This window comes from Plectrocnemia conspersa, unplaced genomic scaffold (genome assembly GCF_051122295.1).
Source record: "Plectrocnemia conspersa isolate PC_06_02 unplaced genomic scaffold, ASM5112229v1 ptg000004l, whole genome shotgun sequence".
Taxonomy (NCBI): Eukaryota; Metazoa; Arthropoda; class Insecta; order Trichoptera; family Polycentropodidae; genus Plectrocnemia; species Plectrocnemia conspersa.
In genome coordinates, this window is record NW_028277168.1 from 16176696 (window position 1) to 16199712 (window position 23017).

General features: G+C 32.0%; 1 protein-coding gene across 2 annotated transcripts; it reads left to right on the forward strand.

The window, feature by feature from the left end:
- The first annotated feature begins 11689 nt into the window (after positions 1-11689).
- ari-1 (E3 ubiquitin-protein ligase ariadne-1) lies at positions 11690-23014 on the forward strand. Of its 2 annotated transcripts, none has more exons than XM_088184184.1 (10): positions 11690-12009; positions 19901-20053; positions 20123-20188; positions 20260-20346; positions 20509-20637; positions 20717-20887; positions 20986-21194; positions 21639-21828; positions 21902-22128; positions 22210-23014. In XM_088184184.1, the coding sequence occupies exons 1-10, from the start codon at positions 11806-11808 to the stop codon at positions 22289-22291; spliced, it is 1518 nt and encodes a 505-aa protein (XP_088040310.1). In that variant the 5' UTR covers positions 11690-11805; the 3' UTR covers positions 22292-23014. The 2 variants fall into 2 exon arrangements, with proteins under 2 accessions (XP_088040310.1, XP_088040311.1); XM_088184185.1 differs by having other exon boundaries at positions 20998-21194.
- Positions 23015-23017: the final 3 nt, after the last annotated feature.

Sequence of the window (23017 nt, forward strand, 5' to 3'; positions counted from 1 at the left end):
GTTTTAAAATCAAAGCTTGTGAGAAAATAATTTAAATATACAGTTGTTTTTATTTGGCAAAATAAAGGATTTATTTTGCATTTAATGTCAGATTTTTAATTTGAGAGCTATTATTGCAGATTTTATCATATGTTATATTATTTCAATTTTCTAAAAAATAAAGAAAACTATTTTATATATCACTTAGTTGTAGTTTTTAAGTTATTTAAAATGACGAGACTATATTTAAACACAAGTGTATATATTGTACTATGAAATGTACGAGTTTCATACAATTAGTTTGTTGTTTATGGTGTGTTACTAACAATTTCGCATTATGGGCTATTGTTGTCCGCTTAAGATATACGATGGTATAGAATGTCAATTTTCTCGGGTAGTTTATAAAATAAAGCATTTCGTTAGAAGCAACATTTTCTATTTTTTTTCGATGGCTAGCAACGACTTGCACTTTTTGTTCATCGCGAGATTATTTCAATTTTTTAAAACATTAGTTTCACATAAGCTACGATTTGTTTTGCTCTACGAATGTGGAAGTATCTAGTGTTTGCCTTTGTGTAGAAGTGGCGAAATTTTCAACCATGTGATAGAACACTGCATGTATATACACGAGTACTACGTAACATTGTTGTCTAAATAAAATAATAGTTTAATAACGGGTCAGTACACATGCATACAATTCATCCAATTTGAAATCTTTGCAGCGAGTCCTTCTTGGATGTACCATTTAATCCGTCATATTAGCTTCAATCATATCTTATACAGTAAATGAAAGGCTCATTGCGAATTTCCGCATTGGAAGTTTGCTCAATAAAATAGTTCAGTAAAAGCGATTAAAACTAACTCGAGCCTTGGCACGCTTGTGTTATCAAATTGAAAATTTGCATTACCAAAAAGTATGATATATGTATGTACAAAAACGTATGTGTTAAAAATGTCAATTACTTAGATACAGTTCGCTAATTACAATAACGCAAAGAAAGTCATTAAAGTAACCATGCATTTATTGCAAATGATAGCTAAATAGTATCAATTTATTTTTACTTTTACATATTTTTTAAGCATTATCTTTAAAAAAAAAATAAAAACATTTCAAGTTTTAAAGTTTTTTGTTCAAATAATGAGTTATATTTCTTTTGCCATATTTTGTCACAAATATGATATAACTCATATACATAAAGTTGAGGAAGTTCAAAGCAAAAGTTTTAAGGTCAACTCGTGTTTATAGGGCAAAATATACGAGACCTCGTGTATAAACAAACTTAAAACCGGTATATAATAACCAATCATCCAAATATTCATTGCATGACCATCAACCCATATAACCGGAACAGATTCGCCATCACAACATTAGGCTAATCGGTTATACCTTGACATAACTGATAAATTTTCTTCTGCAATAATTAAGAATCGCCTTAGCCTTCTTTCAAGTTCAAAACCCGTTTGTGGAAATACCGAATAAATTTCGTAACTCAAAAACAAACATCGAAGGAAAACAATTTTACTTTCACATAAATTGAGAGATTCGCTTACGTCTACTTGAAATTATTTGCTATCAACAACTAAATAACACATTTTCTATTTAAGGAAGAAATTAAGAGACGATAATCACTGATAATTAATTTTAGTATGTATTTTGTACACGCGTGATATTTAGTCATTGTTAATATTGAAAATAAAAATAAATTATAACGTTAATTTATATAAAATTAATAATGGAAAATATAAGTCACGTAGTGATAAAGATAGACAGTGTAAATAATGTGAGATGCGGTAGCAGTATGACAGTGAATTTAATACCTCTGCTTGTTTAATGTTTACTAATAATTAAAACGACATTTAAAGTTGCTACTCTATTTATTCAATTACAAACACAAATATATATGTATGCAGGGTCGTTTCAGTATATATTTATAGCTCATTTCATTGCATAATTTAGCTATTTGAAATAATATATTTTTTTCACTACAGATTGTGAATTTGCCTTAGAATAAAATAAGTTCTACAAACTTATTCTTATATAATACTAGCACAGTAACAGTTGTTAATGCACTCAGTATTAATGTGCGATACATAAACATCTAGGCGAATATAGATATTACAATGACTGAAATCAGGGAGGTAACGAGAACCCAGCTGAAGAATTGAATTTTATTATTATATAGATACGCTCATAAGCTAAAACTATTTTATTTATTAATTCACAGAAATTTAAATATTATAAGATTTACAACACGTGTTGTTTTTTTAATTGTAATTAAAATTATAATTTAGCTACTATCCATAGGTTTCTCTGGTAACATTGAAAGTACAAATATATACAGGTAGTCGAATTCTAACCATAATAAAAATTCAGAATATTACTTAATAGCCTAATATATTTTACTTGCAAAATTTATTTGATTTTTTACTAAATATCTTGATTCTCTGTTCCATTCTAAATGTTTTTATATTGAATATAAGGCTATTTTTTTTAAATATTACGCGATAATGAAAAACTAATCTTTAATAAATATATTTGTTATGAAAAAATGAGAAGGCAAATAATTAAAATAAATTATTTACAGGTCATGGTTAATTAGTAAATTAACCAAATAAACTATATTAAATAAAATATATTAAAAATAGGTCTGCATTGTATAAAAATGTTAAAAATAAAGTTTAGAGTATATATAATAATTTGTACAATAAGCTGAAATAACCCTGTTTAATTTGTGAATGTTTAATACACATACAACACACACACGTGCTTGAATAATGAGATTCTATAAACAAATAAATTATTATAAAAAATAATAATGAAATGTCAAAATTATTAGCTAAAGTATTCCCATTATATCAAACACGATATATTTTTAGACACGGGGTGAAAATAAAATAAAATATGTTTCGTAATAAAATCGTTTTATTTCGAATGGCAAAGATTGTTCCAGATTATTTCCAGCAAAAATAATATTGAGAAAAAATCTTGCTCTGCCTGGAGGTCTCTGGAGTCTTTTGACACATTGAAATAACCGTTATTTTATTTTTTTAACACAATATTTTTTAAACAGCGCTATAATTAGACAAAAAAGAAACATACACAAATATGTATTATATTGATAAAATAATAATGAAAATTGATATTTCATAAGAAAATTAGTTAAAAAATATACCACCTAAGGAAAACTCACCCAAAGACCAATTACGGAATTTTCCGTTGCCCAATTAACCAAAGCGAGAAGGCCTTCTTATCTACTTCAGTACCAAGTCTGACGATGTGTCTTGAAAATTTAGAGCGGCGCAAATGCACCACTCTCTAAAGAGTGAGCCTCTCGTACAGAGTGGCCGTCTTTTATAGAACATTTAGGACGGATGATAAAGATCGATTACAGCAACGAGTCTGGAAAAATCTGCTTATCGTCGGACGCCATTTTGTCTTTAATTGCGTACAAGCAAGCTCAAATATTTATAAATTTATTGCTTTAACACCTTTATTATATCATATTATATTAAATATAATCAAGACCATTAAAACTATGGCAATAAATTAAATTATCTTATACAAATCAAAGAAAGCTTTTGTTGTTTATTCTGAAGCCATTTTTGCTAATGGTTCCGGAACATATACCGGTGCGAATTTAATTTACAACGCGTGTTCCTTTTGTGTCAGTCAAAGGCAAAATTTATCCAATAACATTTTTGACTAAGATTTTACCAAATGTCTTACTAACGCCCATTATTAAAACTGCTTAGTGATTGTCTCTAATTAGATTTTTCGCATAATTGTTACAGATAGTGAAAAGTATGTCTTCACTTTAAATATTTGCTGTTGAACTCTAAAAATACACGATCAAAAACAACAAGATATTTAATGACGTATCTTTGAACAGACTTTGTTTAATATTCTTATCTGTACATTTAATTCTAAAGATATTTTTATAGTTTCACATCTAATTGTTTATGTTATATGACTATTTTTTACAGCAAATACATCTTAACAATAATCAATAAAAACTAATGTTATCCTACTATTCATATCATGAAACTGTAAAGTGTGTCGCATTTAATTTGTCTTACGAAACTGCATTTCGTAACCTCTGTAAGATAAGAAAAACGCCCAATAAAGCAGGCGCCAGGTGAGTTATTATTAAAATTTAAAATGTTAAGGACACGCGGAAGATACATGCCGAGTCTCTGAGTATTGAATGTCGATTGATTATATGTATATATATATAATATTTGTATTTACACACGACTAACTATGATTTTAAGGTAAGCATCGACCGGTCAACCGAGAAGATTTTTAGGGGACTTTTGTATAACATTTACAAAAACATTCCAACTGCGTGACCAATTGTACATAAAAGTTAAATAATATAAAAAATTTTCGTTGCGTAGCCAAATACAACTCTGAGTTGACTTAATAATATAACAAGGTCGATAAACCAGTGACTTAACTCTGTGACTTATACCTGAAAAATCTGGGCTAGAATTTCATATGGAACCTAGTGTTTTCTATCGTGTCTGAAAGATCAGAAATAGTACTGATCGTATCATCACAGATTTTTCTAATCTCACAAATAATTAAAATTAAATGAAACTAGGTGCTTTTAAATTAATAAAATAAATAGTTTTTAATTAATAAAATAAATGTAACTAATTTACAGACTTCAGTCGAATGTCTCATTGAATATGTAGTAGTTTTTTTATTGTATTTACCCCGTTGTAACGCATTGCGCTCGTGTCTGTCGCGTTGCAACGGAAGCCTATTAGAATATTATTTATTGTTAAATTACGCATTGCTATTTTTTTCAAATAAAATAAAAAGTCAATAATAAAACATTTTTATCAATGACTTTATAACAATTTAACTATTTAAGCATCGCATTTTCTTTCAAGGAAAAAATGAGTATGAAAATTGGAAAATATCCCTAATTTTCTCAATGTACATATCAACATTTCCTTTAAGATAAAAGTCAGTTTATAACTAATAATTCAGAATCTTTACGTTTAAAGTAAGCTATAAAAATTCACCCGGCGCTCCTAAATAAACCCATTTTGTTATTATTAAAATTGATTCACATCTGATGTTATAACTCAGGGGTGTTTAACCCGCGGTCCACAACACAGTCACGAGACCCGCGTATCAATATTACTAAAAAATAAATTAATATTTTTTTTTCATTATTCTTTAGAATGGCTTCTACATTATTTATAAATACAACTAGTGAAATAAAAATAAAAACTATACGAAAAAAACGCATATCATAAAAAAGGCTAACGGATATAATATTATAATTTTGAAAGGCATTATGTTAAATAGCTTTCAAACTTTAATAAATTTCAAGAAATGTGCCGTATACAAATAAAGGGGATATGGAAAATATCTTACGTCTTAACCAGAGCTGTGGAGTCGGAGTCGTAAAAAATCGGCCGACTCCGACTCCTTTTTAACCCTTTCCGCTTCGAACAATATTTTTTAATTGTTCGTCCTGCGTCATGCGTTTTAAGTCGGTAATATGAAGTAACCAGAATAAGTATGCACTTAATCAAATACCCAACAAGAGCCGACCGGCCACCGGCCGGCGTGGTCATACGTAGACACATACAATGGCGCGGCACTAATCCTAAGAATTATTATTATAATTATCTTTTTGTTCTTCTTTGCTACTATTTACATGAAAATAAATAAATAAAATAATTGAAAATAAATTTAGTATTTTAAGATTATCTAATTGAAATTTTTAAATTCGGAGTCGGAGTCGGAAAAATTCCTAGCGAATCCACAACCTTTGTCTCAACAACTATTTCGAAAAATTACTTCTCATTCATTAGTTAATGTAAGTTATGTGAAAGCAAATTTAATTTAAATCCGTTTCTTACGATGAATTTATTAAAATCTGTTTTGAAAGCTTAGCTAAAATAGTTTGTCCTAAAATCATAAAGGTACTCAAGCACAAATTATTTCAAGGAATTGACAACGAATTTAATATTACCGAAAAACTGACTTTCCTAGTTTCACTGAAGGGCAAGTTTTTCACAGAAAGCAACATTAGCAAGATCATAACATGTTTAATATAGTCATTGATGATTGGATAAAGAAAAGATTAGTGAAACGAATTGATGACGATCAAAAAAAGATCAATAATTTCCATTTCATGGAAATTTTTAATCACTGCATTATACATTAATAAAGTTAAGTTAATTTTAAGAATTATTAATTTAAGTGTCTTTATTAGACCTACAAGTCTATAACTGCATAATGGAAATATCTTACACTCTAAGAAAATGACCTGTTTATGACTTTTTTGGAGAGTATATTTATTTTTTTCCATATGAAGCATACACAAAGTAAAATTAAAACAAAATGTTTAGACGAGCGTCTTTAAACTATTCTACTATAATATATTGATGCACTGATTTTAACAATAATATTTACTAATAGGTAATTAAACATTCATATTGCATATTATAATATAACATTTATATTGCTTCTATAAATTTATGTTACACTTTTATTCGCATCTATGATATCGTTTTCGTACGAATTTACTTACCTGTTCATATCTACGACGTTCAACGAGTAATACTTTTTCATGCGGAAAAATCGTTTTGGTGATTTCATGGATCCACTAATTAAACAATTTACTCTTCGATCTTTTGAACAATTTATAATAATTATTTGGATTTTTGTGAAATTATTACAAAAAAGCGTCGAATCAAACGTTTTTGTTATATGACGAAATTGGGTTTAAATGTATTTTATATTGTATTTTTTTACATTGACGACTTTGTATGTGTCTGTAGGCAAACGTTAACGGCGAATAACATCCGAATACTAAAAGATGTGATCGAATTAACAAAGGGATTACTTACACTCATATTTTGATTTGTAATTCACGAAAGAGGAGCGGATTCGCTGAGATACTACTTTAATATATTTTAAAAATAAACCTTGCTGTAAATTTAGTTAAAACCAAATATTTTATAAATTAGTTATTAAGTAATCATATTGCTAAAACGAAGTACTTTTGTTAAGAAAAGTAAATAAAAATGTTAGTTTTTTAAGAATTGATTGTGCATCTAAGAAAATAATATTCAGTTGTATCAGGAAACTGGCGTCGTCAAGTAATTATATTAAAATACAACGCCTTGAACCTAGGAAGTGACTAAACTTTTATTAGTTTCAAGGTAAGCTTTTAATATACATATATCAGGGGTAACAGAGCAAAATGGAAGGGCTTCTTATATTTTATTTGTATCCTTAAATTTACTACTGATGCTGAAGACTAGCAACAGTTTCACGCCAATTTACTTGACTGCGGCTGTCACTCGTAAATGCCTAGGTAGGAGGTTGGGCCTAACCTCAGTTCGCGCAATGTACTGAAGCGAAGCTCGACTAGATAATGGTTGAAGTTAATAATAAGCCAAAACTTCTTAAACGTATGAAAGTACTGAATGGGGGTTAGCTGTCAAAGGCCTTGGATCCAGGTGATTTTAAAGTGTCTAAGCACACCAAAGAAAAACCCGTTGGCTGAAATTGGTCTACTTATTTCGACGCTGATATACTTTTTCACATTCATAAGGGAACCCAGATAAACAAACTCACATGCGAATAAAAATATATACAAATAAAAAAAACTGTTTTAATAATAAATTATATATACACTTCAAGGTATGGCACAATAAATAAAACATTATTACGTTGTCGATATGAAGACTGGTTATAATTATATTTTAATATTGTTCTTAATCGTAGTAAAATAATTATTTTATTTATAATGTATTTATATAAAATATTATAGCGTGTAGATGCAATATCACTATTATAATGAATATATAAAATATGTTTCATCACGTCGTTTATTTTCTGTTCCGATTTATCAACAATAACTTATTCACATTTTATCATCATGAAATAAATGTGATTATGATACATATTGAAATCTTTCATAATTTATTCAATCACGCACACAATTTGTGCATATCTACTAAAGTATAATACAATACAGATAGTTATTTTTATGTTGCGTATTTAAAATTGTTTTTTACGTTTTTTTTAAATATGTCAATAATTCTATTATGATACGTAACGCATATGACGAGTTAGCACGTCACGCACTGCCCATTCGAAAATAAAATAATGATTAATATCCGTATTTGACCAACAGAGAATACTGTCCAAAATGATTTTTTAAACGATACTTTAATGACGTTTTTATTTTGTCCATTGAACGAACATTGGGACATGTTTTCAAGTGATTTGCGTGATTGGTGCGTGATCGTAGTTGAAATATTGTACTATGAATACTTTACATATGTGATTTGCAAAGATGGCATATTTTCACTAAATTAAGGTAATGAAAATGGTTCACAAATTGTAAACAATAATACAATGTAGCATTATCTTAGTTTTGTGTGTTGCATTGAATATAATCATTAACGTTGAGTAAAATATTATTATTTCATCTCAAAATTGTGATTATTTTATTAATTAATTTCACTTTTTCATATATCGTTCCTAAATATTTGTAAATAAGTATTTTTTAAATATTTAAATAATATAATAGTGAACTAAGTAGCTTATAACATATTTATCATTCACTATGATCAAATAATTTATTATGATTGCCGACAATATTATATGATATTTTATGCTCCTATTTTTTGTGATGGCTACCCTGGTACGAATTATTGACATTTTTCGAAAGACAATTTTTATAGCATTTTTTAGTTACTTATGTTTATTAATAATTTTCATATACAATCTTATCGACATTGTACATTGAATTACATTCGTCGTTTGTTATTTGAATTATTCGTATCGTATGATTTGAATCAAGCTGTCATTATATCATAATGGCGATAGTATTTTTTAGTAGAAACATACCAAAAAATATGTTGGCCATACACTACTTCACTTTTTAAAATATACCCCTGTACGTTGATTTTAAATTATACGTTAAACAATTCCGTCTTAATTATTTTGTGTATAAACAATTTTATCAGTGTTAAATAAAATAAATTAAGCAGCGCCTAGTCCTGCCCGATGTCCATTCGACTGTCCTGGAAGAATCTTACGAGGGGCCGGCGGCTCAAGAGGATCACGGATAAATTACTGTCAAGCACCAATCATCCTATTCCCGCTTTGCGATGGGTGGACTCGATCATTCACTTTCTTGCAACAACAAACGTCACGAGATATGTTCTCACGTGAACATCTCTATAATGTCGTGTAATAACGTTTATCACATAAAGAAGTACGCATACTACAAACATATTAAACCACCGTAAACTAATTTTCTTTCATACGCACTGCGGCTACGTCCGAATCGACTGACGAAATGTTCAAAATTTTCAGCACACCTTATTATGTTATGTGAAATGATTTCATGCACACCCTATTATCGAATGATGAATCGACCTTGCAGACACCCATTAATTTGACAAATACAAACCATTAGCAGTGTGTATTTTAAATTGGTCATAAATCATGCGCGCTTTCTCGGACAAAGTCAACGTATGAATCATGTTTAAAAAATATAGGACCAAATATCAAAAACATATTCGTTAGCTTATTACACAAATAATTATTTTTTATGTAAACGCACTCAATTACGTGTAACTTACTATAATATTATGGATTTCCATTTAAAAATTATTTTTTAAATTATTTTGATTTATTTCCGCAAGATGTCACTGATAAATTATTTTGTTTTAAAACTGTATATGACGATGGAGTAAATATGTAAGAATGAAATAGCCTTGTAATAAACAATTACTTTTAGTATTTCAATATTATTTCGGGGACCTATTTATCAATTTATTTATTCATTCATTAGGCACTCTGGTAACACTGACGTGAAGGCGGCGGAGGGTAACACTTTCGTTTGGTGGACCTTTGGTGCTATAGTTGTTACACTTGAAGCGGGTACAGGTCAAGTGGCTGGCAGCACCGATAATATATGAAAGGTGCCAGTGATAGAAAAAACAAAAATGAAAACCGAAAAAAAGCTATATTTGGCTCATAAAAAATATCATGTATAAATAAAAATAATATTACTATTTTAATAACTTGACCGAAGTGCTACAGTTTTATATAATCATTCATGTATTAACAGTTGGGTAGACACAACGAAGGACTACGATTGATAGATCATCGAGTCGTTAATTATTTTACTAATTTACTTTTGACCTATGGTCTAACCTAGATCGACACAGACTTGTTGTGCTGCTGCTTATTTAACTATTCCAATACCGTCATTTTGCGGTCGCTTACCTCCGATATTGACGACATTGATTGTGGATATATTTGTGAAAATTCGTCCTAAATAACTTCTAAAAAGCAGGTGAATGGCATCAACTTTTCGGTATGCGATTTATCACCTCACCTATTTTATCAATAAGCTTTACATATGATGAAAATGAAGATTGATTTTTTTCATTTCCTCAAAGTGTTCTTTGCACCTAGGAAAAAACATAATTTGCCAATGTTGATTCAAAAAGTTTTTATTTGTCTTTTAATCCATTCAAATGACCGAAATAATTGGCAATACTCTGTTGCTTGGCTTGCAATTTGATTTTTAAATTCTTTTGTGTCAGACTTAAAATTGTATTTTAGAAATATGAGTATTTTTTTCTAATGGCAAAAAAGCGCCTTAGACATTTTCAAGTGCTTAATTAGCAAATATTGAAACGCAAAAGCAAATTGACGTATGAACCATCCCCCTCACTTAATAAATAGTGAAACTTACGATGGCCTAAAGCTCTATTACCTCCTCATATGATGTTGGTAATTTTTATAACTACTTGCATGGCATTGGAATGTCGTAAAAACTTCACACATTTAGCTATACAAAACAAGTAGGTTAAACAAGGGCACTTGAACTCTACAACCCGGATCCTGCAATAAAGCAATTTAAAGCCATGTCTAGGTGCATTATCTAAAAACGATTTGAACTTATACAATTTATATTATGCTTTGAATATTTATTTTCTTTAGGCAGCTTCTATAAATTATGGCAGGGCTCTCGTAATTGTAAAATTTTAACCCCCCCTCCCCTTCCGTACGTCACGTTATAGAACCAAAATTATATTGATTTACAAAGCAATATCATAGGTAGTTATGGGTACAAGTGGAAATTTCGATCGAAGAAATGCTAAAAAATATAAATACAATATTGCATATAATTAATTCAGCAAGAAGCAAATAACGTGAATTCAACGTATTTAAACATAATAAAAGCTTTTATAACTGATCCCCTTCCCCCTAAGCCTTTGACATTACTTATTGCAAAGTGCAAATTATGATTCGGCTTTTTCGCATATAAAATATAAAATATATCAGAGGTCCGCGAAGGGCAAAGAATCGGTTCGCGGGCTGCGTGTTGAACAATCCTTAATTATAGCATTAGTATGGACGCCAGAACTTGAAAGTATGAAAAATATTCCTATTATTTGTTTAGTATTTTACAAAAAACGGAATCGACGTAAAATCCAGTAATGCTGGTGTTTTTGTGATAATCATATATATAGGGCATTTGTTTGTCGGCAAAATTAAAATAAAATTTTATAGATAATATCTATTTTTTTAATTATTATTTTAATTTTAGTGCACACTGATTATTTAAAAATATTAGTTTTTTTATTTTGCGTACATGCAAAAAGCGAAGCGAGTTTTTAACGAGCTTGCGTTCGACGTTCGTTCGTTAGATAGGGTCGCATCGGTGTTGCGTGCGGCCATTGGTGTTATTTTTCTCATTGTTCGGGTGTGATCGGAGATGGTGTCGGCGTGACGGGCGGCGGCGGGCGCTGCCGCTCAGCGACATGGAGTCGGAAGACGAGTGTCAAGAGGACGTCGACTCCGGCAACGAGTCGAGCAGCGACGATGTCGACTTCGCCATGGACGTGGAGGCGCAAGGCCGCGAGCGTCAGCCCGACTCGGACGAGTACCCTTTTGAGGTCCTGTCTACCGAGCAGATCGTCCAGCACATGGCTGACTCCATCGAGGAAGTCAACAGCGTAGTCAAGGTCGGCTCTTGCTTTCGACGCGTTCGACCTCGGACCCCGACCCCCCCGGCCGCTACCCCTGTCGTTCTAATTTTTTTCTTTTTTTCTTTATTCCCGTGAATTTCCATGACCGATCAGCATATTCGATTCGTTGCGGTGGCAACATTGCGAGTCACCAATTATTAATATCAATTCGTTTTTTCATTATATATATTTCAACTAATTTTTATTTTCTGTTCAAATAACTTTTTACAGTACAGACTAGTATTTTATGTTTGTGTTTGTACCAATTCTCAACAGTATATCCACTAGTGCTAACATAAGTAGTTTCTTCGCCTTTTCCTCTTCAGGTCACCTGTGAATTACCATAATTTGATTATATGTTACAGCTGTTGCCAAATCATCCACTTTCACCCTTTTTTCGAGCGAAGTACACAATTCAGGATACTATCAGTCTATAACACATTACCGTCCGCTATAATCGCCGATTTTTAAATATATATATATCCATTTTCTTTCGCTCGCTCGCGTGTTAAGTGACGAAAGTGAATGAGAGATAAGGGTGTATATAATACGTCTGCTTTTTTCCAGATATTTGACTCATTTGCCAATCGTCAGTTTGATGCCATATGTCCACACTGGATTCAGCACTTTGTCAGCTCGTTTGCTCGAGTCTAGTGTTTATCTTAGCTCTCTTCGCCTTGAGATGGTGGTGTGTTTTAAAAAGTAGTTAACTTCTACTGGACTTTCTGTTTAATTCCCCTTCCCACTGGCACATTAGTGGCTTCATATTTTATCAGGATTTTTTAATAATTGCAAACTTTTATTCAAACTCTTTAGTTTTCAATCTTTGGACTGGTGGATTTGTAAGATCAGGTGACGTACCGTCTGTCTTCATGGTCTATTATTTCTATGTATTTCCATAAATTCGGCATTTGATAATACCTACTTTGTTTTAATAAACTTTAAAAATAAACAATTTTTAAATTCAATTGTCAGTCCGATAACTTGATTAGTTATAATATTAGCGATTCACTTGCACCTACATTATCTTTTACAAATTGCATACAAAATGAGTTTTCTCCATGACCTATTTGTTGTGGAGTCCTTGACCTGGTTCCAATATTTTATATATTTTATAATTTTTAGTCTTTCATTAAATAATGTGTTCATGTTGTGCCCCCTATTATATACAAGACAGAAAACTTTTCTGTTTATCTCTGAAATAATGACATCATCAATGACAACATAATGCTTAAAATATAGTATAGCATTCATGTGGCGTATATTATTTGAACCATATTGGAGGTTCGATTTGAACGATACATATATTTGTTTCATTATAAGTCGAGTCAATTAATACTAGTTGAAACTAAAAAATACAATAAAAGAAGAACCAACTTCAGTTACTGAACATTTAAAAAAAACACATTGAAGGATATCTTCGGATTTTTTTTAATTATCGAACATTTGATGTATTTCATTAATTATGAAAAATAATATCAATTAAATGGCCGCCTCTGGATCTTTTGCAGCAGCTGATCCTTTCGATTAGCTATTGCATAAGGGATAAAAGGCAGATGATGGTTTTTAGGTGCTTACAATCTCATCAGAGAAGAAATTTTGTTTTGAAAACTCAGCATCAACTTCACACTGATCTAACACTCGATCTGCGTAAATTCTTCGCAATCCATGGTCTTTGAGCTTCTTTATACGAGTGTAGGTGTAAGTCCAGATTCAAAATGCACCAAAGGGAGTCATAAGAAAAGCCCAAAAGATGCAAACGCCGGTGAATCGACAATTCTGGGTATTCGGCCACATTTTTACTTGCATCAGCAATATTCTCGACTGAACGGGCGCCACGATAATATACAGGCCTTACCCTATCTCCAATGCTTCCAGTCTATCCAATTATGATGCGAATTGTTCGTTCAGTAGGACGATGATGTTGACCATAATCTTGCTGTAAATTTCAATAAACAGTTCGAACAGGATTATTATTTCTGTGGAACAATTGAACAATTAAAACGCGTTGAGCGGTGGTTAAGCAATCCATTTGACACTTTTAACATGCATGATTATTGACAGCTCTCTGGTTTACAGTGATATCAACATAGGAAACTCGAATTGGATCACCCTATTATTCTGCAAATTAATATTCACTTTTGTCAATAACCTTTCTTCGCTAAAAAATTGAATAGGTTTTAAATTGTAATATCAATTGAATGATTTTTTCCCAAGCATTTTGCAGAATATCTAGTTATTTACTAAAAAATATTTACCATCCACTTTTAATTCTGCTGATAAGACGCAATATACCTCTGAGATGATATTGACCGGGTTTCAATAATTCATAACGAATTATTCACAACACATCCCATAGAACATAAAGAATAATATCTTTTAGGGTCATTGCTGGTCAAGCAGTCGAAATAGGTACTGGTTTCTGTAAAAATCATTGTTTTTTTTGTTCGAGAATCACCTATCATTGGTAAAAAATATTTTTAGAAATGTACAGGTCTCATGTCTAAAAGGTTATTTGTAGCTTAAGTATATGTTGGTGAAAATGCGAAGCCCAAATTCCTCGTCGATTTTATTTCGAGACTTCAGATGATCACGAACTGTTGACTGCGAACACCCAAGTTCTACTGATAAGTTTTTAATGCAATTAGCAAATTTAGAGCATTATCTTTACTTTTCAGACGTCTTCTTGTTTATGGGTTGCTCTTTCGGTTTCTATTCGATTTCTTGAACATATTTAGCATTTCGAAGTTTTGGTTTGGGTAGCATCTTTTGGTTTCACTCCTTGGTCAAACAAAAATGCATAAAATGTGTACTCAATGCAGAGTTGCATTTATGTACTATGTTCTAGTACGCCAGCGTTCAAGAACTCAAACTTCTCAGCGAATCATCCAAATTTTCAATGAGCTTGCCACACATCTTAGGTGAACTTTGACTGTTGATGGTTTTTTATTTGCATATCTTCCCTCTAAAGCAGGGGCTCCCAACCTTTTTGTATCCTAGAGCGCATTCTAAAATATCAGTAGGTCGGCGGGCATCACATTTTCTTCATATGTGGGAAATGCACGAGAGACTTGATCTACAGATTTTATATCAACAAAACCAATTTTGCTTTAAAAGAGTTTACGGAGCTTATCATTTTGGCTATATTTTTGTCTTTTCTCTGTAACGCCAAATTTTAAGTCTTCAATATTTCCACAGTGTCTGAAAAAACCCAAATCCACCAGTCAGCGAGAGTCAGTTAGTTCATTATATTTTTCATTTTTATTGTTTATAAATGTTTTTATTTCTTCAATTAAGCTCACAAATCTTGTAAGAACTTTACTTTTAGTGAGCCAATGTACTTCAGTATGCAGAATGAGATCATGTTCTTTTTCTTCAGTATCTTCTAACAGGGCCTTGAAAAGTCGGTGTTGCAATGGAGCTGCTCGAATAGAGTTGATTATTTTTGTTACTATTTTAGTAACGTGTTCAAAGGGCAGCATTTTACAACACAGAGCTTCCTGATGGATAATACAGTGGTAGGACATAAAGTTTAAAAATGATATATCTTTCTTGCAGAGGGAAATAAATCCTTTATTTTTACCAATTATTGCTGGTGCCCCATCGGTGGTTATCGCAGACAGCTTGTGCAAGGGCATGTTTATCGACTTGGCGTATGTTCTGAATGTATTATAAATATTCTCACCCTTCGTCTGTCCTTTCATTGGTAATATTTTCAATGGATCCTTTTTTACTTTGAAGTTACTAAATACCATTCTCACCATAACTGCTGACTGTGCGGTGTCTGATATATCTGTTGACTCGTCGAATTGTAGCGAGAACCAGTCACATATTTCCAAGTCAGTCTTTAACTGAGTTTGCATATCTGTTGAAATTGCATGTATTCTTTTTATGACGGTGTTATTTGACAACTGTAAGTCTTGAATTGCTGACATAAACTCACGTTTGTTAGAAAATCCCTCAAACAAACAATTGGCACCAGTCAGAAATGCTTCTTTTAACATCTCACCATCCTGGAAAAGTTTTTTCTTCTTTGCGAGCAAGTGAGAAATTTTGAAAGAAGCAATAGTGGCTTTTTTAGAATTTTTTACATGTCTAATGAAAACAGTCTGTTGGGCGATTAGACTTGATTTTAGTTGATTTATTTTTTTCTTTCTTACTTCAGATTTGAGTGGATAATTCGTATCAAAAGCGAGTGGTGAGATACTTCCCCTTTCGCTCTCTTGCGTGTTAAGTGACGAGAGTAAGAGAGATAATGGCATGGTGATTCGCATACTGAGATAGAATGAGTAACTCGGTTCTATTTAATTTTTATTTCATTCATTATTATGATGGGCGGTACAATGTGGTCACAGGAGCAAACGATCTGTTTTTTAGAACTACTCCAGTCGAAGCCATGTATTTGGGACCCAAATAATAGAGGGCACAAAGACAAAAAATGGTCCACGATGCCTGGGTCCTAATCCAATTAACAAATAAAATTCCGGTGGAGGAATTAAAGAAAAAGAAAGATTTCCTTTTTGCCATTTGCCGTTTTGATTTTTTTGTGTTCAAAACACGCATATAGTTATAATACGCAAGAGTGCATAGAGCAGTGATAGCTGCCGTCTGTACGTCATCCATGCCGGAAAGCGCGCGCGTGTACGAAATTCCCGAGAGTGGAGCGCTACTCAAAGTTGGCGATTTCGGCCGACTTCAGTTGTAGTTTCGTTTCGGACAACTTCGAGAGAGTGTAGTGGAGGCATAATATAAATAAAAATAATATACATTTTTATTTAGTGTTTGTGAAAAAAATTCTATTGTGGTCGAATAGTGGCAGGCGCACACAAATCGGTCCGCGGGCGCCATGGCGCCCGCGGGCACGGGTTTGGGAACCCCTGCTCTAGAGCACTTTTTCTATTGTTCTTTGGACTCTGTTCGATAACTATGAATCTGAGTCTCATCACTGGTCACGAATCGAAACAGAAATTTTTTTTTCTGCTAGACTATCTAACTAAACTATCTTTTGAAATTGTGTTCGAAACTTGCGACATACCCAAATTTTCAGTTAAAATGGATTGTACACTGCTAGTCACTATGCCCAAGGTCTGTTATTACTCAACACCATATCATAGGCTTGATCTACATATTCTGGTGTAACTGACGTTGAAGGCCATCTTCGATGGATATTCTGCCTCTTCCAAATTCAGTACTCTTGCCACTAGCATAGGAAGTGTAATTTTTTTATATTTGCTAATATTTTTTTGCATCAACTTTTTATTTGATTTAATTAAACTTCTGATCCCAGATGCCAAAAAGCTAAAATCAGAAACCCTAATTTGCATTCATAAAAAGTATTTAATTGTGTCAATATAAATGTTTTGTTTCCATCCAGAATTTAGCAATATCAACCTCTTTTAACATCTTAACCGGGCTTAACATTTAAAGGCGTTGTAATAACATTTCATACCTAATAGGCATGATGCAAAAAGTTGTCATTGAATTTTAGTGTTTTCAACGGGAAGCACGAATTGAGTCCGTACCTTGTATTATATGGCTCGTATTTTTCGGGTCAGAATTTTAATACGGTTGTGGTTAAAATTTACATTAAAATGTCAGAATTTATATTAACTGGTCAATCTGTTATTCGCGTATCGGCAGTTCATTATCATTAATAAATAAGTTTTACGGCCAACTTGCTTGGTTGGGCTCGCAACATTGTTAGATGTCAACACAACAAGCCAAGCGTGCTCTCCGCCACCGCTCTGTCGTTATTCCAACTTCATTCGTCGCTTCTTCATGAATACCTTCGCAACTTCATGAATACCTTCGCGTCTTACATACAATTCATTAGATTCGTTGAGAGTTATTCATGGGGTGTTCACTGTTATGACCAGTGCTCGCTCGCACCTAACCTGCGATCAAGATATTTTATAAGATATTTCTAAAATAAATAATTTATGGCCCATTTATATTTATAAATGTTATAATATTTTTTTTTAATTCATATGATCGCCCTATATTTTAATTCTGATACTCCTATATTTTTATTCTGACCGTATGCTATTTTAATTCTGACCATTTGATATTTATTCTGAATGAATAATATAATTATGACCATTCATTATTTTAATTCTAATCGTCTTATATTATTATTCTGACCATATTCTATTTTCATTCTAGCGATTTGATATTTATTCTGACCCTGAATAATATAATTATAATGATATAACCAGGCTGTTAATATAATTCTGACCAAAATTTAATTTTTATTCTGACCGAAATTTGATTTTTATACCATTACAAGAGCTACTGCGTGGCCCGTTCTGTGACAAATTTTGTAGTCATCTGCTCTGTGCTCTGTTTATTTTATGACAGATACATTTAAGTCTTAAAGAATTTTAATTTCACAAATTTAACTACTCATTCAGTAGCAATATCACAATAAAAAAACTGCCTAGTTAAGAGGTTAAATTACCAATATTTCTTTCCTGCTGCTCTGTGGAACTTTGTTTTGATTGACTTGTTTTAATCTTGCTGCAATGAATGAGTTCTCTACCAGTCATAATCTTTTGAACATAAGTTGTTTGGAAATCAGTGCTATACTTTTCTTATTATTCATTACAGCAGCATATGGAAACACCTATCCATTATTACATTCTTACACCATGATAAGCCATGAGTTAATCTCATCTATCATGGATTTGGTTTTTCCAGTTAACTTCTTCACTGCGGCTGGTATTTTTGCAAGCCAAGTGATTTTCAGCTTTAAATTATTTAGGTACCCGATGCACACTGGCAATTTTCTTTATGGCATTTATAAATGCCATCCGCGATGAAAGATGCCATTGCTTTGCATGGTTAAGTTAACTAATTAACTTTACACGATTATAATTCTGTATGAAGGAGATAAACACGTTTTTCTATAAATTGTTCTTAAGCTTAGCAAAAATGCGTCATTTGAGAGATATATTTTTGTGTTATGACATCACCAGTACTATAAACAAGTAGTATAACTGGTGAGTAATACATGAAAGACCTGGTTTCGAATTCCATATTAACACCAGTATTTTAAAATTTTTATCGTGTTTGGGAGGTCAGAATTAGTGATTATTATGTAGTTATAATTCCAATCGATCATCACAAGTTTTCCTAAATATTTATAATCTCACGGATGAATATTGTGATGAATAATTAAGATGAAATCGAGCTAGATCTATTGATATTAAGCTGTAATAATAGTTTAGTATTAATAAAATATATGTTACTAATTTACAAACTGATTTTAGTCTTGTTGCTTACTACTTAATTGTATGTGTTGATTGCGTTTAACCCATTGTAATGCATTGGGCTAACAGCTGTCACGATAAAACGTACGATTTACAATAAAAAAATCACTGTTAGGTTTCTTTATCTCACCCATATTCTGGAAAAGTGCAAAATATACCAATAACACTAAATTTTTATGGAGATATTTCAAAATTTAATAAAAACGCCTTTTTTCGCATGGTTTTAGCAAAAATAGTAGAAAAAATATGAGTTTCTAGATATTAATTCAATTAATTTTTTATCTGTAATTAGAATGCAAACAATACCTTATAATTTTCTTATATTGGCCATACTATGAAAGGATATATACCCAGTCTGTTTCCCCCGTCTTAATAAGGTATTTTTTTTGTTATATGATATTTTTATTGTACTATATTACTATTGTAACAAAGTTTTTACTTTTTCCGACTCCCTGTAATTAAGAATACTCAATTTTACATAGTGCTTATAATTTCCATGTGAATTGATGTTTAATTTCTATACATTTATATTACCAGAATTTGCAGCTCCTGATTTTTTAATTTAGGTTAATACATTCAGAATATTCAGACATGTAATGAATCATTTTAAATTATTACAGATACCCAATACTATCACAAGAATACTGCTTAATCATTTCAAATGGGATAAAGAAAAGCTTATGGAACGATTTTACGATGGAAATCAAGAAGAGCTCTTCTCTGAGGCCAGAGTTATAAATCCATTCAGAAAGCCAGTTATATTCCGTCAGAAAGTAAGTGTTACTTTGAAAATAAATATATAAATTTGTCCCTTACAATGAAATAATGTTTATTTTTTTTAGGTTTCTAAGCAAAACTTAACAGGAACCGAGTATTGCGAAATCTGCCTTACGGTTTTACCATCTAATGTTAGTATTACGACATCATATTAATGAAAGCGTTTTTAAATATTTATATAACACGTATAATTTCATTCTAGTTGATGACTGGCTTGGAATGCGATCACAGATTCTGTACTGTTTGCTGGGGAGAATATCTAACGACTAAAATTATGCAAGAAGGTTTGGTAAGTATAGTGGAAATTTCAAATATTGGAACGCGCTTAAAAATAATATCTATAATGTTACGTTACTTGTAATTATTCAGTAGCTTAAAATTAAAATGCAAATTATTCTTTTGCGGCGAATGAATATCAATTCACCTGAGGTTTGATTTTATATTTTTCTAGGGTCAAACAATCGGCTGTGCAGCTCCCGCATGCGATATCCTAGTGGACGATGCTAATGTGATGAAATTAGTTCGAGATTCAAAAGTAAAACTGAAATATCAACACTTGATAACCAATAGTTTTGTCGAAGTACGTTATATTTATTGCTATTCGTAGTACTGGTATTGCACCTGAAGTATATGATTATTTTATAATTTTCGTCTTACAGTGCAATAGACTGCTTCGTTGGTGTCCGTCGCCCGATTGTAACAACGCTATCAAAGTTCAATACGTCGAACCCCAACCGGTCACTTGCAAATGCAGCCACACTTTCTGTTTTTCGTGTGGTGAAAATTGGCACGATCCCGTCAAGTGTCATCTGCTCAAGAAGTGGATCAAGGTATTTTTTTTGTTGTTTTTAATTTAGTCTGCATCTAAGTTATATGAATATGATGTTGAAGTACTTGAATTTGTGTCGAAGATTGAGATGTTAATAAGTTATTATTTCAGAAATGCGACGATGATTCGGAAACGTCGAATTGGATAGCTGCAAACACCAAAGAGTGTCCAAAGTGTAACGTTACCATCGAAAAGGACGGCGGTTGTAATCACATGGTCTGCAAAAACCAAAACTGCAAAACTGACTTTTGCTGGGTCTGTTTAGGTCCGTGGGAACCACACGGAAGCTCGTGGTATAACTGTAATAGGTAAGCTTGTTTTTGTTTTGAATATTAAATAGTTCTTAATCAATATTGTACTCGTTACACTATAGCTTATAATTATGATTATCTTTTTATTGAAGAATTAAAAGTGCGAAAATGGGGCATTTATGAAAGTTTTGTCGAGATATAATATGCACAATTCTAGTGTGGCTACTATAATAATTATTGTTAAGTTTCAAAGTAATCTAACGTTTACGACAGATTGAGCATTAAATAAGTTAAAAATTTCATATTATGCTAAATTATTATAATACTTGTTTTACAATATGATCATTGTCATTTCATCAATATATATTCATTTGTAATTATGTTTGTGAAACAAATATTTTTGTAAATTTTGCGATTGTACGTTACAGGAATTGTTTGTCGATGATCTTCATTTTTTTGTCCAATTTTCGTTATTATATTGTCTTGTTGCAATTTTTTCAGGTATGACGAAGACGAGGCTAAAGCGGCTAGAGATGCGCAAGAGAGATCGCGGAGTGCCCTTCAGCGTTATTTATTTTATTGCAATCGATATATGAATCACATGCAAAGTTTGCGTTTCGAATCTAAGTTATACGCCTCGGTAAAAGAGAAAATGGAAGAAATGCAACAACACAACATGAGCTGGATCGAGGTAACTCGTTAATTTTTATTTTTCGCTACGGACTCTGCTAGTGTAACAATTCTTACCCTTTTTCGTTCTTCAGGTTCAGTTTTTAAAGAAGGCAGTCGATATCTTATGTCAATGCAGGCAAACGCTCATGTACACTTACGTGTTCGCCTTTTACTTGAGGAAAAACAATCAATCCGTAATTTTCGAAGACAACCAGCGCGACTTAGAGAGGGCCACCGAGACTCTCTCTGAATATTTAGAGAGAGATATAACGTCTGAGAACTTAGCTGATATTAAACAAAAAGTCCAAGACAAATATAGGTATTTAAAATTTGGCTACAATAGTTTTTATTTTTATATTAGTCGATCGTTTTAACTGACATATACCTAACATTCTTTTAGGTATTGCGAGAATCGACGGAAAGTACTTCTGGAACACGTGTACGAAGGTTACGAGAAGGAATGCTGGGACTACACCGAATGAAAATCTCACCGCGTCAAATATGTTTTAGTTTCGTGCGATCCATACATTTAATGTGTATATATGTATATGCATGTAAAATCCCGTATTGTTACATACGACTCGTAATTAAGTAGATATGATCGATTATTAGATATTCTTCACGCGTTCACGGTCTCCGCAAATCGTTTGAGTTTAATATATTTAGTTTAATCAGAGACTGGATAAATTTAATCTCAGAGGGCCGATAAGATGTATAGGTTTTTTTGACAGAATTTAGCGCCAACTTGAATCCGCTACGCAGCAATCTCGCAATTTACTTAATCGTAAAACAAATAATTGTACAGATCTGGTAAATATTTTAACTTTATTCAAATTGTTGTCTATTTTTTAAAAATATATTTAGATAATACATTAATTTTCGAATTACAATAACTATATCTATATATATTTGAAAGCGTTTGTTCATCGCCGTCTCGAATCGCATTAGGATATATCCACCGTCGTAGTATGACTCTTTCCGTTCTGCGTTCTCTCGGATGATTCCGATCGACGAGTCTCGATCGGCGGGTTAGGTCGTCCGGATTCACAGTGGGGTGGGAAACATAAGGGCGCCGATGGTAGACTTTGGTAGCGCTTTCCGCACACGAGTTCCGTATTCCGTCGGAGAGCTTTCACTGAACGAGCTGACACTGAACGAAGATGGATCGAAAACAATGAATAAATGCTGATTTTTTAAAAAAGAAACTG

Bases quoted from the DNA above. Each gene is read 5' to 3' on its own strand.
- ari-1 (XM_088184184.1), top strand. From the start codon at position 11,806: ATGGAGTCGGAAGACGAGTGTCAAGAGGACGTCGACTCCGGCAACGAG. The intron at 20,054-20,122 runs GTAAGTGTTACT...TATTTTTTTTAG, and splicing joins CAGTTATATTCCGTCAGAAA to GTTTCTAAGCAAAACTTAAC. The intron at 20,189-20,259 runs GTTAGTATTACG...ATTTCATTCTAG, and splicing joins TTACGGTTTTACCATCTAAT to TTGATGACTGGCTTGGAATG.